Here is an 18,788-nt window from a genome sequence, read left to right as displayed (position 1 = left end):
AGTATTCATTTGGAGCCCTACCTACTCCTCCGGCTCCGCACACAAATTACCACTGTGGTCCTTAATGGGCCCTACTCTTTTCCTAGTTATCCTTTCACCCTTAATGTACTTGTAAAACAACTTGGGATTTTCCTCTATTTTACCTGCCAGCATCCTTTCATATTTCATAATTTCCTTTTCATATTCCCTCTTGCACATCCTCAGGCTTCTGCTGTTTTGAGCCCTTGAGATCTGCCATAAGTCTCCCTTTTTCTCCTGATCCAATGCGGCGTATCCTTCGATATCCAGGGTCCCACCCTTTTCCTTGATTGGAACATGTTGGTACTGCACTGTCCTCCTCGAGTCTCTCAGATTTACTTAAAAGTGTCTTCTACCAGTCCACGTAAAGTGCGCCACGTAAAGTGCGCCACGTAAAGTGCGATACTCACGCAGGCTCGGTGGTGCAAACGCGCAATTTCCATATTGTGACATTCCATGATTTTATTCTGTCATTCTAAAAAATAAATATAATTTGCGATATCCAGAACTAACCTCTAATTTTGGAGTTAGATCCCAAAGGCAAATTTGCCCATCATGACATCCTGTAACGATAGTTGCCAAATCATCCATTACCAGTAACGCTGAAATACAATGTGTTGGAGCTTTGGGGCCCCACAGTACGATGGGCAACACCAGGCTATTCGCAGCCATTTTTGTTTTCGGCCTGTTTAAGAATAAAATTAAAATTTAGAAGTCTGTGGAAAATAGTAAAATCAAGGTGCAATAGCAGAATTATTCTGCACAATCAAACGTAAAACAATTGTTTTACCAGTTAGCTGAAGTCTAAAGTATTTGGCAATTATAGATTATGTTATACAGTGTTGTTACCAGTAACTTCGGAAGAAAAAAACTACTATTTTTGTATCAAATTTGTGAAGTATTTACACATTTATTCCAAAAATAGCATGAAGCAGCAGAAGAGGCAGTGGTATTGTTACTGGAGTGGTGATACAGAGACCCAGGATAATACTCTGGGGACCCGGGTTCAAAACCCACCACGGCAGGTGGTGGAAACTGAATCCAATAAATATCTGGAATTCATGACTGTGAAACCACATTGATCGTCGTAAAAAACCTAGCCAGTTCACAAATGTTCTTTAGGACGGACCACCCGGCATCGAGCTAGGTTCTGGAAACGGCAACAGAAACCCCATCCCTGCAAATGAAATGAAAATCGCTTATTGTCACGAGTAGGCTTCAATGAAGTTACTGTGAAAAGCCCCTAGTCGCCACATTCCGGCGCCTGTCCGGGGAGGCTGGTACAGGAATCGAACCGTGCTGCTGGCCTGCTTGGTCTGCTTTAAAAGCCAGCGATTTAGCCTTGTGAGCTAAACCAGCCCCTCTTTACTAACATCTGGGGGCTTGGACCAAAATTGGGAGAGCTGTCTCATAGGCTAGTCAAACAACATCCTGACATAGTCATATTCACGGAGTCATACCTTACAGATAATGTCCCAGACATTACTCTCACCACCGGCAAGACGGACCCAGGAGTAGCGGTGGCACAGTGGTATACAGTCAGGAGGGAGTTGCCCTGAGAGTCCTCAACATTGACTCTGGATCCCATGAAGTCTCAAACATAGGCAAGGAGACCTCCTGCTGATTACCACCTTCAACTGATGAATCAATAACGCTCTCCGTTGAACACCACTTAGAGGAAACAGAGAGGGTGGCAAGGGCACGGAGGGGACTTCAATGTCCATCACTAAGAATGGCTTGGTAGCACTACTGCTGTCTAGGTGGATCTGCGACAGGTGCCGAGGAAACCAAGAGAAAATAGACCCAACCTCATCCTCACCAACCTCCCTGCATCTGTCCATGACATATTGCAAAGTCCCTTCTTCACATTCATGCTAAATGGGATAGATTCTAAACAGATCTCGCAACTCAAGACTGGGCATCCATAAGGCAGCAGCACAATAGTACTCAGCCACAATCTGAAATCTCATGGCCCGGCAGATCCCCAACTTTACCATTACCACTAATCCAGCGAATCAACCCTGGCTCAAAGAAGAGTGCAGGAGGGCATGTCAGGAGCAGCATCAGACAAATGAGCTGTCAACCTGGTCGAGCTACAACACAGGACTACATGCATACCAAATAACATAAGCAGCAAGTGATAGATAGAGCCAAATGATTCCAGAACCATCGCAATAGATCTCAGCTCTGCAGTCCTGTCACATGCCTCTGCCTTTGTGTTTACATTGTGTATTTATGTATGTCCTATGTTTTTGTCATGTATGGAACGATCTTCCTGGACTGAACGCGGAACAATACTTGTCACTGTACCAAATCCATCCAGTCATTAATGGTGGTAGATAATTAAATAACTCACTGGAGGAGGAGGCTCCATAAACATCCCAATCCTCAATGATGGAGGAGGTCAGCACATCTGTGCAAAGACAAGCCTGAAGCATTTGCAATCATCTTCAGCCAGAAGTGGGGAGTGGGTGATCCATCTCTGCCTCATCCAGAGGACCCCAGCATCACAGACGTCAGTCTTCAGCCAATTTGATTCTCCCCTCGTGATATCGGGAAATAGCTGCAGTCATGGGGCACTGCAAAGGCCATGGGTCCTGACAATATTCCAGCATTAGTGCTCCAATAGCAGTCTAATTGTACTCCAGAACTTGCCGCGCCCCAACCAAGCCGTTCCAGCTAAAACACTGGCATCTGTATTGGATTTTGTTTATTGTCACGTGTACCAAGGTACAGTGAAAAGTATTTTTTCTACGAGCAGCTCAACAGATCATTATGTACACGAAAAGAAAAGGAAATAAAAGAAAATACATAATAGGGAACAAATGTAAGGTAAAAAGAGGATCTGTTAAGGAGAGCTCTCAGAGAATCGCCACACTCGGGCGTTATCTTGTGAGAATCTATACGGCAATGTGAAAAATTGTCCATGTATGTTCTGTACACAAAAAGCAGGGCAAATCCAACCCAGCCAATTACCATCCATCAGTCTCTCTCGATCATCAGTAAAGAACGGAAGGCGTCGTCAACAGCTATCAAGCAGCATTTGTTTAGCAATAACCTGCTCGCTGACTCTCAGTTTGGGTTCCGCCAGGGTAACCCAACTCCTGACCTCATTACAGCCTTAATTCAAACATGAACGAAAGAGCTGAACTCCAGAGGTGAAGCGTGTGTGACTGCCCTTGACATCAAGGCAGCTATTAATCGAGTAGGAGATCATGGAGCCCTAATAAAACTGTAGTCAACAGGAATCAGGGGGGAAATTCTCCACTGGTTGGAGTCGTACCTAACACAAAGGAAGACAGTTGTAGTTATTGCAGGTGAGTCATCGCTGCAGGAGTTCCTCAGGATAGTGTCCTAGGCAACCATGTTCGCTGATGATTGCACAATGTTCAGCGCCATTCGCAACTCCTCAGACACCGAAGCAGTCCACATGCAAATGCAGCAAAACCTGGACAATATTCAGGCTTGAAGTGGCAAGTAACACTTGCGCCACACAAGTGCCAGGCAATGACCATCTCCAATAAGAGAGAATCGAACCATCAACCCTTGACATTCAATAATAATAATAAGCTTTTATTGTCACAAGTTTGAAGTTACTGTGAAAAGCCCCTGGTTGCCACACTCTGGCGCCTGTTCAGGTAAACTGGTACGGGAATTGAACCCACGCTGCAGGCCTTGTTCTGCATCACAAACCAGCTGTCAAGCCCACTGAGCTAAACCAGCATTACCATCATTGAACCCCCCCACAATCAACATCCTGGGGGTTACATTTGATCAGAAACTGAACTGGACAGTCATATAAATACTGTGGTGACAAGAGCAGGTCAGAGGCGAGGAATCCTTAGGCGTGTGACTCACCTCCCGTCTCCCCAATGCCTCTCCATCACCAAGAGGTACAAGTCAAGAGTGAGATGGAATATTCCCCACTTTCCTGAATGAGTGCAGCTCCAACACCACTTAAAAGCTTAACTCCATCCAGGACAAAACAGCCCGCTTGATTGGCACCCCTTCCACATACATTAACTCCCTCCACCACCGATGCATAGCAGCAGCACATCAGTACCATCTATAAGATGTATGGTATGAACTCACCAAGGTTCCTTCAACAGCACCATCCAAACCCATAACTACTACTGTCTCGAAGGGTGGCAGCTAAATGGGAACACCATCATTTGGAAGTTCCTCTCCAAGTCCCTCACCATCCACACTTGGTAATATATTGCCATTCCTTCACTGTCGCTGGGTTCAAGTCCTGGAACTCCCTCCCTAATATCATAGTGGGTAGACCTACACCACATGGACTGGAGCTGTTCAAGAAGGCAAAGCACCACTACAACCTGCTCAAGGGGAACATGTAGTTTAATAACCATTGCTCCCATTTTTTCAGATAAATTATGCTGGCAACGGTTCTGTCATTGAGTAGCAAGGTAGCACAGTGGTTAGCACTTAGGACACGGGTTAGATCCTGGCCCCGGGTCACTGTCTGTGTGGAGTTTGCACATTCTCCCAGTATTTGCATGGGTCTCACCCCCATAATCCTAAAGATGTGCAGGCCATGCTAACTCACCCCTTTAATCGGAAAAAAAATAATTGGTTACAATAAATTTATTTTTTAAAAAGATTCTGTCATCATCAACAGCTCTTCTAAGCCCACCTTCTGTTTTTTGACTTGCCCTATTTCCTGTTCTTCACCTTATTACACATCTTCCCTGCTTTTCATCACTCTGCTAAAGTAGGATTGCCAACCACTTTCCTCCCTGCCTATCCTTCATGGGATATGAGCGTCACAGTCAAGGTCAACTTTTATTACCCATTCTTAATTGCCCTCGAGAAGAGTCTATACTTGCTCAAACATATTCCATCATTTTCCAATTTTGACAAAAGGTCATCGACCAGAAATATTAACTCTGCTTCTTTGTCCCTGGATCATTCCTGATATGCTGTGTATTTGGATCATTTTCTGTTTGCAGATCAGATTTGCTTTAATCACTGCCACTGAGCATTATTGTGATGGCTTCAATTTACCATCAATCCAATCCCCAGGATCTCAGATCTACATATTATCTTTGATCCATTTAAGCAATTATTTTTCTCCCCATTTGCATCACTTTACATTTCCTGACATTGTCTCAATTCCCACTCTCCTGAAATGTTCTGCTAGCCGAACCTTTTCAGATTTGGAGTCTATCACATTCATTAGCATCTACAAAGTTGAATCATAATGATAATCAATGTCACAAGTAGGCTTGCATTAACAATGAAGTTACTGTGAAAATCCAAGTTGCAGATCATTCCTCAAGACATTAAACAAAATATTTCCTGAACTATTACCCTCTCAGTTAACCAATTATGTGTCCATTGTAATGTCATTCCACCATGTAAAGTGGTGCAAATGGGGAGAAAAATAATTGCTTAAATGGAACAAAGATAATATGTAGATCTGAGATCTAGCGGATTGGATTGATGGTAAATTGAAGCCATCACAATAATGCTCAGTGGCAGTGATTAAAGCAAATCTGATCTGCGAACAGAAAGTGATCCAAATACGCAGCATATCAGGAATGATCCAGGGACAAGGAATGTCATTCCACCAATTCCTGCATTATTTCCAATACTGGCTTATCCAAAGGATCTACATCAGAGAGCTTACTCAAATCCAATACAGCGCATCCAATGCCTTATCCTCTCAAACCATTTTATCACACCTCAAAGAAACTAGGAAATACAAGATCTCCTTTAATGAACTCATATTAGCCAAGATTTCGCAGAGATTGGAATTTTCCTTATGTTTGTTTTCCTTCTTCTTGACCCAAGAATTAGAGAGCTCTGCACAGTCAGAGTATTGTCTTCAGAATGAGATGGTAAACCAAGGCCCATCCCCCTCAGTAGGATGTAAACGATCCCAGTGCCCTGTGCAATATTTATTCCCCAATCAACACCACAACAAACAGATTATCTGTTCATTATCACATTTCTGATGATAAGAACTTGCTGAGCATATGTACAATACAACAGTGAGTACACTCCAAAAATTACTTCATCAGCTGTGAATAGCATTGAGACATCCGGTGGTCATGAAATGCACTATATAAATACAAATCTTTCTTTTCTTTCATCCAAAACAGTTATGTTGATTAATTATGTTTTTTAATGGCTGAATAAAATGGATCACTTTCAGAGTCAGATTTTCCTAGAAGTTTTATATGGCAATACACACCCGACATAACAAGGACTTGAATTTGCTTGAGAGAGCAAAAGTAGAAGAGTAAGAGAAGAAGGAACAATGTCCCATGGTGGTGCAGATAAGTGTAATCAAACAAAATGGGCACTGGGGCAGAGGTACTAGTTATGAGGTGCAGTGACCAAAACATATTTGTCAAAGAGGAGGGTTTTAAGGGGGGCCACAAAAGAGGGGATTGGGTGGAGGTTTGGGTTGGAATTTGCAATGAGTAAAGCCCAGAAAATTGAAGACATGGCCACCAGGATGGGACAAAGGGAGCAGGGATGCACAGTGAGAGAATCAAAGAGTTCAAGTTTAGTTGGAGCACAGGAGCTAATAGAGATAGCATACAAAATAGAAGTAGGCCATTCAACCCCTCAAATCTGCCCATCATTCATTCAGATCATGGCTGGTCCGTTTCTGTTTAAAGTTCCACATTTCCATCTACCCCCGATAACCGTTGATTCCTTCACCCAACAAGAATCTACCGAACTTGTCTGCCTTAAAAATATTGAATGGCCCACCTCGACCACCTTCTGAGGCAGAGTGTTCCAAAATTGCACAATTCTCAAGAGAAAAAAATTCTCCTCATCTGTGTCAGAAAAAGGGGACCCCTAATTTTAAACCAGTACGCCTTGTTCTGGACTCACCCACAAGAGGAAACATCCTTTCACATCCACCTTGTCAAGGCCATTCAGGATCTTATCTACATCAATTAAGTCACTCCTCCCTCTAAGCTGCAGAGAGCACAAGCCCAGCAAGTCCAATAATTCTCAGAAGACAAATTGCTCATTCCAGATATCAATCCAGTAATCCTCCTCTGAACCACCGGCAATGTATTCTTCCTCAAGTGAGACCCAAACTGCAGAGCATTAAATTTATGGGCTCAACCAGGTCCCATATAATCGAAGCATAACATCTATACTTTAATGTTTAATTCCTCTCGTAATAAAGGATAGCATTCCATTAGTGTGACAATTGGAAGATTTTAGGAAAATTGGATTATAAATGTAGTGGGAAATGTAAGGGTTAAAAGCCTGGGGTTGAAATGTGTTTGAGCGCAATGGTCATGTTTTTAAAAATTCAGTTTTGCAGGGTGCCTGGGTGCTTTCAGCAACCAGAAGGCAAAAATTGACAAAACAATATGTTTTTGTCTGGGCCACTGCATTGTGGTTTGACTGGGGAAGTCCCTGGAGAGTTAATGTACTTTCAGTCCCAGGAAAGTTAATTTGCTTTTTTGCTTGGGGAAACAATGTCAGTGCTGGGTGGAGCTAAGAGATTATTGTTTTGCAAAAGACTTTTTGAAGTAAAGTCCGATCTGGAAACCCTTGTTGACAATGAAGAGGCTGAAACAACCCAGCTGAAACAGCTATTTGAAGACTTCAACCACAGTCTGAAGGGGGTCCAACAAGAGCCAGAAACTATTCTGTAAAGTATGTATTGATTTTTAAATTGGATCAGGAGGTGTATGTTTTTTTCTTGTTGTTTAATGAGAAATGGAGTAGTAATATTATGGGGCAATTGTCAGATGTTCTTTTCGGGTGTGAAATTACAAAGTTTCATATTGTATTCATAAAAACATTTTGTTTTAGAAATACCAACGCCCTTTTTATCATCCAATCACTCCTGGAGTGAGTCGTTCTCTCCGCAGTCTTATGAATAAATGGAAATATTGGGGTTTCGGTGACAGTGTCTTTGGAAAAAAAAAAATCAGCCAGATACGATTTTCACACTGAATTCTGCAACAATGCTTTTGCAAGAGTGGCTCAATTGTACAGATCTCATGAATGGTCACCTACCAAAAGGTCACCACCGGCTGTTTCACTTAACTGATCCCGTGTGTATTTCAAGCATTTTTTATTTCATTTCATTCTGTACTACCATATAAGCAGACTACCATCAGCCAAAACTGAATCAAATCCAAATTTATTGTTTCAATTAATTATCAAGTTTTATGTATAGCTGCAATACACTTGTGTGCAGAATATAACACTTGTTTTAGTTTATTAGGACTGTTAATCAGCAATTAGCTTGAAGCTGACAACGATTTTGATGAATCTGCAAAAATGTGCCAGCCTCAACAACCGTCAATTCACAGCTCTTCACATCACTGCTCAAAGTGATGCTGTAAATTTCCATGGCTCACAACATCCCTACACACTCTCAGTTAACAATCTAGCTTTAGGCATGGAACATATCTTGTCCTCCCAGTTGAATACCATGCTTAACATCGCTACAAGCTAAAAGCATCAAATGAGGATACACAGTTTTCTGAATATGCAAAGAGACAAGTTAAAATAGAATAAAATGACTGTAAAGTCCGTTGTGTGATGAATAGTCTCACATACACTCATTTATATCCAAAATATATTTTTAGTGCGTCACTGTGGAGCAATAGCTTACATTTATATAGTACCTACACATGTAGAAAAACATCATAAGGAACAAATTTTGACACTGAGCCACATTCAGATATCAGAACTTGGCCAAAAGCTTGGTCAAATGAGTAACAAGGACACAGTGAAAGTGTTCTGTGGATGCATTTCCAGAGTTTAAGGCCGATGCAGTGGAAGGCACAGCTACCAAGTACAAGAAACCACAGAAGCAGCACAAAGATCATGGTGGGATTGAGGGCTAGTGGAGATTACAGAGTTAGGGAAGGGCAAAACTACCAAGATATATGAAAGCAAGATTGCAGAGTTCAAATCAAGATATTGCTGAATGAAAAGCAAATGTAGGTCAACAAACAGAGGGGTAATGGATAATCAGACTTTGGTGCACTGCTACAGACGACTGGTCAGCTCTCAGCAGTGGCTAAGATACTGGACCAGAACCATAACGTTACCAAGTTTTAATACGGTGCCAAAAGATCGATTCATTCCAGGAGTGACAACATAAGAAATAGGGCTTGATTATTTTATAAACCAACTTCATTGAAATACAAGAAAAACAATATTTAAACTTTTAAACTTCAACGCTAACGATAACAGATTCCATGCAGTTTTTCATCCTAACACACCAGTTCCAATTTAGCAGCACTTGTAATGAACATGCAGCTCACTCCACTTACACAGCCAGGCAAAGACGATACTTGCATTTACAAAGCAATTTTTCCTCTATCAAAAAAGTTATTTTAGAACCCTTTTGAAAACCTGTCTCAGATATGGCTTTCCACGTCCCCTCTCCGTGGATTTTGTTGCTCGTTCTGGGTGAGTGTGCTTAACACTCAATTTGGCTCTGTTTCGTTACTTAGGTCTGGAGTCGCCAAGTATCGTTAAGATACCGCCACAAGTTTCAAGGTCAAGTTCAAAGCAATAAACCATACACCAATTAGTAAGTTCAAACAAATGAGTTTATTATAATACAATTATAATACTACCCATGCACACGCTAAGATGACTAAACTATTCCTACCACTAAATAAACCAATACTTACCTTAAAGGGAACTGCCGGATCAGGGGTCAAGGCCTCTTGCTCTGCTCCGGGTCCGCAGACTTCAGGTTGGTACGGGTTAAAAAGAGATCAGGAGTGTCTATCTCTGGTAGCGACCATTGTGAGACACTTACTTGCTGGCGGCTGCTGTCCCAAACCTCTCCTCTCTCTCGGTCAAGGTCTTCTTCGGTAAAAGGCTGGTCGAGAGGGCTGGTCAAGAGAGGAGGGCTGGTCAAGAAGGACGAACTAAGTTTGGGACCTGTCTTTTATAGGTCCTAGGGCTTCGCGCCCTTTTGGGCAGACCCTCTATCTGCTGGGGATCGATCGGGTCTCTTCTCAATCGATTTGTTTAAATCCCCCCAATACTGAGGCTGTCCCTCGGCTACTGGGCGGGCCTTCAGATGCTTTGTCTTCGAACCCCACTGGTGTCGGGGTGTCTGGTTTCCCATACACTGTTGCAATCACTTCCCTATTTGTGTCCATTGTCCCTGGGATCGTTCCATTACTATGTTAACTATCCCGGAGATTGCCTCATTAGTATGCGGAATGTTCGTTTCGGTGCTGTCTGCTCTCTTAGCAGACAGAATACACATTGGCTTGGTGCAGCCTGCTTGTGCTGCAAACTTTGTCCATTTTAACCTGCAAGCTTTGCGTTCCTCCATTTTGTATTGAGGGAATGGCCAACTTCGGTGGCTACAATTTTCAAATCCTTCTCTCTCCAACAGGTGAAACAGGATTCTTCCTCTCCCTCTCTCAGCTCTGCCCAGCCCCTCAAACAAATATAAGAACATAAGAACTAGGAGCAGAAGTAGACCGTCCAGCCCTTCGAGCCTGCTCCGCCATTCTATAAGATCATTGCTGATCTTTTCGTGGTCTCAGAACCACTTACCCGCATTCTCGCCATATCCCGTAATTCCTTTATTTTTCAAAAAAACATCTACCCTATCTTTAAATATATTCAATGAAGTAGCGTCTACTACTCCTTTCGGTTGGGAATTCCATACTTTAACCACCCTCTGAGTGAAGAAGTTCCTCCTTGATTCAGTCCTAAATCTGCTCCCCCTAATCTTGAGGCTATGCCCTCTTGTCCTACTTTCACCTACCAGTGGAAACATCCTTTCTACTTCTATCTTATCCATTCCCTTCAAAATGTTATATGTTTCTATTAGATTCCCCCCGCAACCTTCTGAATTCCAGTGAATATAATCCCAATCTACTCAGCCTCTTCTCATACAATAACCCCCTCAACTCCGGAATCAGCCTAGTGAATCTCCTCTGCACCCCCTCTAGTGCCAGCACATCTTTCTCAAGTGTGAAGACCAAAACTGCACACAGTACTCCAGGTGTGGCCTCACCAGCACCTTGTACAACTGCAACATTACCTCTCTGCTTCTAAACTCAATCCCCTTCGCAATGAAGGACAAAATTCCATTTGCCTTCCTAATTACTTGTTGCACCCGCAGACCAACCGTCTGTGACTCATGCACAACTACACCCAGGTCCCTTTGCATAGCAGCATGCTGCAGCTTTTTACCATTTAAGTAATAATCCGTTCTATTGTTACTCCTACCAAAATGCATGACTTCACACTTATCGACATCATACTCCATCTGCCAGACCTTTGCCCACTCACTCAATGTTCCTCTGTACGGTTTTAAGAGTCCTCAGTACACTTTGCTCTGCCACACACCTTCGTGTCGTGTTTTCCAATCCTCTGGGACTGCCCCAGTGTTCAGCGAACTTTGGAAAATTACCGCCAGTGCATCTGCTATTACTCCAGCCATCTCTTTCAGTATCCTGGGATGCATTCCATCAGGGCCAGGAGACTTATCTATCCTGAGCTCCATTAGCTTGCCCAACACTTGCTCTTTTGTGATAGTAATGGTTTCCAGGTCCTCACCTACCTTCTTCTCTCGGTCAATTGCTGGCATGTTATTAGTGTCCTCCACTGTGAAGACCGATACAAAATATTTGTTCAATGCCTCCGCCATTTCATCATATCCCATAACTAAATGACCACTCTCATCCTCTAATGGACCAATGTTTACTTTAGCTTTTGTTCTCTCCTGCGGTATTTATACTTGAACCCATCATTGTTATCTTGGCTGTCTGATTTCCATGTTATTGATCTGCAACTAACCTTCTTCCATTGGCGGACAAATACGTTTGATACGTCATCAGACTCTGTAATGGGCTAATGGCTCTTCAAACACGGGTGTCCCGAAAGACAATGGATCTGGAGTGGATCACCCTGGCTGAACGGGGCATCTTGTGTATTCCCACCAACTAGTTTAAGTCTGAATGAGCATGAAATTTATGCCAGGTGGGAGCGTATTCCTCGGATTCCGTGCTAGCAGTTTTTTCTTTAACCCCTAAACTACCCACTGCATCTTCTATCCCATTTCTGGACCCAAGTTCCTAATATCTCCCTCTTGTAACATGTGCATGTAAGGATTTAGGATAATTGAGCTAATGCTAAAAATTTGCATTTTAATTCAACTAATGCTACGTAATTTCAAAGGATGTCACTCAAAATAATTTATTACTTTTTTTTTTAAACGTCACATTTCGTTGTTACAAAGCTATTTCCTGTCTGGTGTTTCCCTTTTCAATTTGTTTCTTTTTGCTTTCCTCTTTTCAGTTCTTTGATTCTGTACAGCTTTGTGACCAAAAACATCTGAAACCACCACGAGGAGCTGCATAAACAATGCTCTCAGGAGGCCTGTCCAATGATATTCCTATTCACTACCTGAGAAGCATTGCATCATCACTCCACCGACCTGCTAATGGTTCAGTCATAAGCATAAACCTATGCTGGAGAATTGTATGCCTTGAGATCTTTCAGAATTTCTGGTGACCAGAACGAGACACAATACCTAAGCTCAGACGCAACACAAGAGTTATGTAAAACGTTTCATAAGATTCTTGCTTTTATACTCAAAAAGCCAAGGACCCTGATGTGTCTTTTTTAAACAAAGCTTGTCTTGACAACTTCACATTTTTATATATCTCCCCATTAAGTCCCCATTTAATTCATGTTGCCTATCCCTACTCTTCTTTCCAAAATCTCTCACTTCTCTGCATTGAATTTTGTCTACTATTAGTCTACTCAAGTCAACAGTCCATATCGCACTGTAATCTACTGCTTTCCTCTTCACTGTCTACGTCGGTAGTAGGTAAATTATTGGAGAGAATTCTCAGGGACAGGATTTGTAGCCATTTGGAAACAAATGGACTCATAAGCAATAGTCAGCATGGTTTTGTGAAGGGGAGGCGTGCCTCACTAACCTGATTGAGTTTTTTTGAAGAGGTGACAAAGTTGATTGATGAGGGAAGGGCGGTGGATGCTGTTTACATAGACTTCAGTAAAGCCTTTGACCAGGTGACTCATAAGGCAGACTGGTACAAACGGTGAAGTCACAAGGGATCCGAGGTGAGGGGGTAAGATGGATACAGAACTGGCTCAGTCACAGAAGGCTAAGGGTAGCAGTAGAAGGGTGTTTTTCTGAAGGGAAGGTTGTGACTAGTGGTGTTCCACAGGGATCTGTGCTTGGGTCTCTGTTGTTTTTACATGGTTAGCCGGCCCTCCGGCGCATCTGGCACACTTGTCCTCCAGCCCAAAGAATTTGCTCATCCGGGCCACCGTCATGTGGGCCCGGTGCACGACCTTAAACTCGATCAGGCTGAGCCTGGCGCATGTTGCGGTCGTGTTTACTCTGCTCCGGGCTTCTGCCCAGACACCGTCCTCCTTTCTCTTCTTTCTCCCCCCCCCCCCAGCTCCTTTTCCCACTTAAGCTTCAGGTCCTCGATCTGCGTATCCTCAGCTCCCATTCGTTCCTTGTAGACGTCTGAGACTCTACCCTCTCCCACCTTTCCCCTGGAAACTACCCTGTCCTGCCTGCCCTTCGGCGGGAGACGTGGGAAGGACGGTATCAGTCTGCGTACAAAATCCCACACCTGCAAGTATCTAAAGTCGTTCCCTCTTGCCAGGCCAAACTTCTCCTCCAGTGCACTCATGCTCGGAAAGCTCCCTTCCAGGAACAGATCCCCCATCCTCACAATCCCCGCCCTCCTCCACAGTCGATACCCCCATCCATGTTCCCCAGGGCAAATAGGTGGTTGCCGTAGATTGGGGTCCACACCGATGCTCTTACCTCCCCGACATGCCTCTTCCACTGGCCCCAGATCCGAAGAGCCGCCACCACTATCGGGCTGGTGGAGTACAATGCCGGCGAAAGCAGCAGAGGCGCCGTGACCAGGGCTGCCAAGCTAGTGCCCCTGCACGAAGCAGCCTCCATCCGCTCCTAAACCGACCCCGCACCCACCATCCATTTCCTTATCATCGCTATGTTGGGCGCTCAGTAATAGTAGCTGAAGTTCGGCAACGCCAGCCCCCCTTCCCCTCTGTTCCTTTCAAGCATCACCCTCTTCATCCGCGGGGACTTCCCTGCCCATACAAATCCCAGAATAATTTTTATTCAGCCTCTTAAAGAAGGACCGAGTGATAAAGATGGGAAGACACACTGAAAAACAAACAAGAACCGCGTGAGAATCATCATCATAACAGTCTGCACCCTCCCCGCCAATGAAGGCGGGAGCGCATCCCACCTCCGGACATCCTCCCTCACTCATTCCACCAGTCGGGACAGGTTGAGCTTATGCAACTTGCCCCAGTCCCGTGCCACCTGAATCCCCAAATATTGGAAACTCTCCCCCACGAGCCTGAACAGCAACCCCTTCAGCCTACTCTCCTGCCCCCTCGCCTGAATTACAAACAACTCGCTCTTAGCCATGTTCAGTTTGTATCCGGAGAACCGGCCAAATTCCTTCAGGGTTGCCATAATACCGTCCATCCCCACCATTGGGTCCGATACATATAACAGCAGATCATCTGCGGATAACGAGACTCTATGTTCCACTCCCCCCCGGACCAGCCCTTTCCAGCCCCTAGAAGCTCTCAGTGCAATTGCCAGCAGCTCTATGGCCAGCGCAAACAGCAGTAGGGAGAGAGGGCAGCCCTGTCTTGTCCCACGTTGCAGTCTAAAGTAGTCCGATGTCGTCCTGTTCGTCCTTCCACTCACCTCCGGGGCCTGATACAATAGCCTAACCCAGACGATGAACCCCACCCCGAACGCAAACCATCTTAGTACCTCCCAGAGATAATCCCACTCGACCCAGTCAAAAGCCTTTTCAGCATCCATGGCTACCACTATTTCTACCTCCCTACTCTCGGGGGGCATCATAATCACGTTGAGCATCCTTCTTAGGTTGGCCACCAGCTGCCTCCCCTTTACAAACCCGGTTTGGTCTTCCACAATTACATCCAGTACACAGTCCTCAATTCTGGTCGCCAAAATCTTGGCCAGTAACTTGGCGTCTACATTGATCAAACAGATCGGCCTGTATGACCCACAAGCCTCCAGGGTCCCCGGGTCCTTATCCCGCTTCAGAATGAGCGAGATGGTGGCCTGCGACATCGTCGGGGGGTAAACTCCCTCTGTCTTATTATCGATATGCAGCATCACAAGGATACAAAGCAGAACCATTTCTTCAGACAATGTTCCTACCAACAGAAACTACACTTTTCATTACCACTAGACATTGCAAAGAGCTTTCAAGCCAATTAAGTATTTTTTAACTCTAGTCACTCTTGTAAAGTAGGAACCACTACAGCCATTTTACACACAGCAAACTCCCACAAACAACAATGCAATAAAGATCAGATAATCTGTTTTTTTGTGAAGCTGATTAAAGGATAAATATTGGTCAGGACACCAGAAGTAACTCCCCTCCACTTCTTCAAAGTATTGCTGTGGGATTTCTTCATCCATTCAGGCAGGCAGATTGGCCCTTAGTTTCATTTCTCATGTGAAAAATAGGAACGCCAACAGCGCAGCACTCCCTTGGTACGACAAAGGAGTGTCACCTCTGATTTTGTGCTCGGGTCCTGGAGTGAACTAAGAACCTTGCGACTCAGTGAGTGCTGCCAAACAAGCCACAGCTGCCTTCTTGAAACTCAGCAGTCCATATGGTATAGGTAGACCTGCAGTACTGTTGGGGAGTTCCAGGATTTTGACTGAGGAACAATGAAGGAATAGCAATATTGTTCCGTGACAGGATGGTGTATGGCTTGGAGGGTAACTTGCAGGTGGTGGTGTTTCCATGAATCTACTGTCTTTGTCCTTCTAGGTGCTTGAGGCTGCAGGTTTAGAAGACATTGTCTAAAAGAGATGGTATGCTGCAGCACATCTTGTACATAGTGTACACTGTTGCCACCATGTATCAGTGGTGAAGGGAGTGAATGCTTCAGGTGGTGAATGGGATGCCAATCAAGTGGGCTTTTTTGTTCTGGATGGTGTCAAGCTTCCTGAGAATTGTTGGAGCTGCATTCATCCAGGCAGGGGGAGAATATTCCATCACAATCTTGATTTGTCAATGGTGGACAGGATTGGACGAGTCAGCAGGTGAGTAACTCACCGCAGAATTATCAAACTCTGAGCTATTCTTGTAGCTGCAGCACTGAAATGGCTAGTTCAGTTTCTGGTCAATGGTAACCCCCAGGATTTTGATAGTGGGGATTCAGTGATGGCAATGGAATTGAAGGGCTGGTTTAGCTCAGTGGGCTAGACAGCTAGTATGTGATGCAGAACAAGGCCAGCAGCGCTAGTTCAATTCCTGTACCAGCTTACCTGAACAGGCGCCAGAATGTGGGCTTTTCACAGCAACTTCATTCTTGTGACAATAAAAGGTTATAATCATTATTATTACTGAATGACAAGGGGTGACAGTTAAGTTTCTTCTTGTTGAAGATGGTCATTGCCTGGCATTCGTGGTGTCAATGTTACTTGCCCTTTGTCAGCCCATACCCGAATATTGCCCAGGTCTTGCTGCATTTGAACATGGGCTGCTTCAACATGAGGAGTTGCAAATGGTGAACTATGTGGAATCATCAGCAAACATCCCCCACTTCAGACCAGATGATGGAAGTAAAGTCATTGATGAAGCAGCTGAAGAGCACGGGTTCTCTCCCGTGTCTGTGCGGGTTTCCTCCGGACACTGGGGTTACCTCCCACAAGTCCCGAAAGACGTTATTAGGTGAATTGGACATTCTGAATTCTCCCTTAGTGTACCCGAACAGGCGCCTGTGTGTGACGACTTGGGGATTTTCACAATAACTTCACTGAAGTGTTCATGTAGGGCTACTTGTGACACTAATAAATATTATAGATTATATTATAAGATGGTTGGGTCGATGACAGCTATGTTGAGGAGCCCCTGCAGTGATGCCCTGGAACTGAAGTGATTGACCTCCAACCATCTTCCTTTGTGCTAGATATGAGCTCAACCAGTGGAGCATTTACCCAATTCCCACTGACTTCAGTTTTGCTCGGGCCCCCTGACACCAAACTCCGTCAAATGCCTTCTTGATGTCGAGGGCAGCCACTCTCACCTTACCATTGTGAGTTTAATGTCTTTGTCCATATTTGAACCAAGGCTGTGAGGAGGTCAGGAGCTGAGTGAGTGGTCCTGGTGGAACCCAAACTGAGTGTAGGTGAGTAGTTTATTGCTAAATAAGTGCTGCTTTTTCAAATTACCAAGTAGGTGCCATTGTTGTAGCTGTACTCGAACAGCCTGGCTAAAGGCTTGACAAATCTTCAGTAATCTTGCTGGAATGTTGTCAGGTCCATAGCTTTTGCAGAATCCAGGATCTTCAGAATTTTCTTGATAGAGGATGGTGTGAAACTTTGAGAGAAACCTGCCAGCCATGTTGTTCCCATGCATCTGCTATTGATCTTCTAGATGGTAGAGGCTGCAGTTTTTCAAGGTACTGTCGAAGGAGTCTTACAGATGGTACATGTTACACACTGCTGTCACTTCATGCCAATGCTGGAAGTGAGTGAATGCTTACGGTGACAAATGGGATGTCAATCAAGTGGGCTGCTTTGTCCTGGATGGTGTAGAGATTCCTGTAATGTTTGGAGTTGGAATCATCCAAGTACATGAAGAGCATTCCAACACATTGTTGACTTGTGGCTTGTAGATGGTGGACAGGCGTTGGAAATCAGGTGGCAAGTTACGTTCCATAGAATTCCCAGTCTCTGACCTGCTCTTATAGCCACAGTAATTTTTTTAATAAATGTTTTTTTATAAATTTAGAGTACCCAATTCTCCCCCCCCCCCCTCCAAGAAGCAATTTGGCATTGCCAATCCACCTACCTGCATATCTTTAGGTTGTGGGGCTGAGACCCACGCAGACACGGGGAGAATTTACAAACTCCACACGGACAGTGACCCAGGTCTGGGATCAAACCTAGGTCCTCGGTGAAGTGAGGCTTGTCAAAAGCAATTTCTGATGAATTGCAACCCCCAGAATGTTAATGGTGGGAATTCAGCAATGGGAAGGGGAATGATTAGATATTCTCTTGTTAGAGATGATAATTGTTTGGCAAATAATCATTGCCTGTGATGCAAATGTCATTAACCTAAGTCTGAATATTGTCCAGGTCTTTCTGCACATGGAAACAGCCTGTTTCAGTATCTGAGAAGTCACAAACAGTGCCGAACACATGTACATTCAATGAACATGCCTGCTTCTGATCCGATGTTGGAGGAAAAGTTACTGACAAAGCAGGTGAAGACAGTTGGGCCTAGATCAGTACCCTGAGGAACTCGTGCAACATGTCCTGCAACTTTGATTGGCCCCCAGCAATCACAATTATCTTGTTTTGTGCCAGGTGTAACTCCACCCATGGGAAAGATTTTCCTGATCCCCAGCTACTTTAATTTTGCTTGGGTTCCTTGGTGCCACATTAGGTCAAATGCGACCTTGAAATTCTCACTTCAGCTTTTGTCCATGTTTGGATTAGGGCTGGAATGGGTTCTTGAGCTGAGTGACTGTGGAAGAATCCAAACTGAGCATCTATGATTAGGTTGTTGCTGAGGAAGTGCCACTTAATAGCAATGTTGAAAACACCATACATTATTTTACTGATGATTGAGAGCAGACTGGTCGGGTTGTAATTTGCTGTTTTAAATTTGTCCTGCTTTTTGTGGACAGGACACAGCTAACAAAATTTCTACATCGCCAGGTAGATTCCAGTGTTGTAGCTATACTGT

The 18,788-nt window shown here is 44.2% G+C and overlaps 1 protein-coding gene across 6 annotated transcripts in view; it reads right to left on the bottom strand.

Moving 5' to 3' along the window:
* The window catches only part of LOC119962662 (WD repeat-containing protein 7), an 869,538-nt gene that overhangs the window by 799,386 nt on the left and 51,364 nt on the right, over positions 1–18,788 (bottom strand). For all 6 annotated transcript variants that reach the window (XM_038790561.1, XM_038790562.1, XM_038790559.1 and 3 more), the window contains one exon: positions 532–703. In XM_038790561.1, the coding sequence (XP_038646489.1) occupies positions 532–690 (159 nt within the window). In that variant the 5' untranslated portion in view covers positions 691–703. The remainder of the gene's footprint in view (positions 1–531; positions 704–18,788) is intronic.

This window comes from Scyliorhinus canicula, chromosome 3, assembly GCF_902713615.1.
Source record: "Scyliorhinus canicula chromosome 3, sScyCan1.1, whole genome shotgun sequence".
Taxonomy (NCBI): Eukaryota; Metazoa; Chordata; class Chondrichthyes; order Carcharhiniformes; family Scyliorhinidae; genus Scyliorhinus; species Scyliorhinus canicula.
This window is presented reverse-complemented; position numbering and strand designations above follow the sequence as displayed.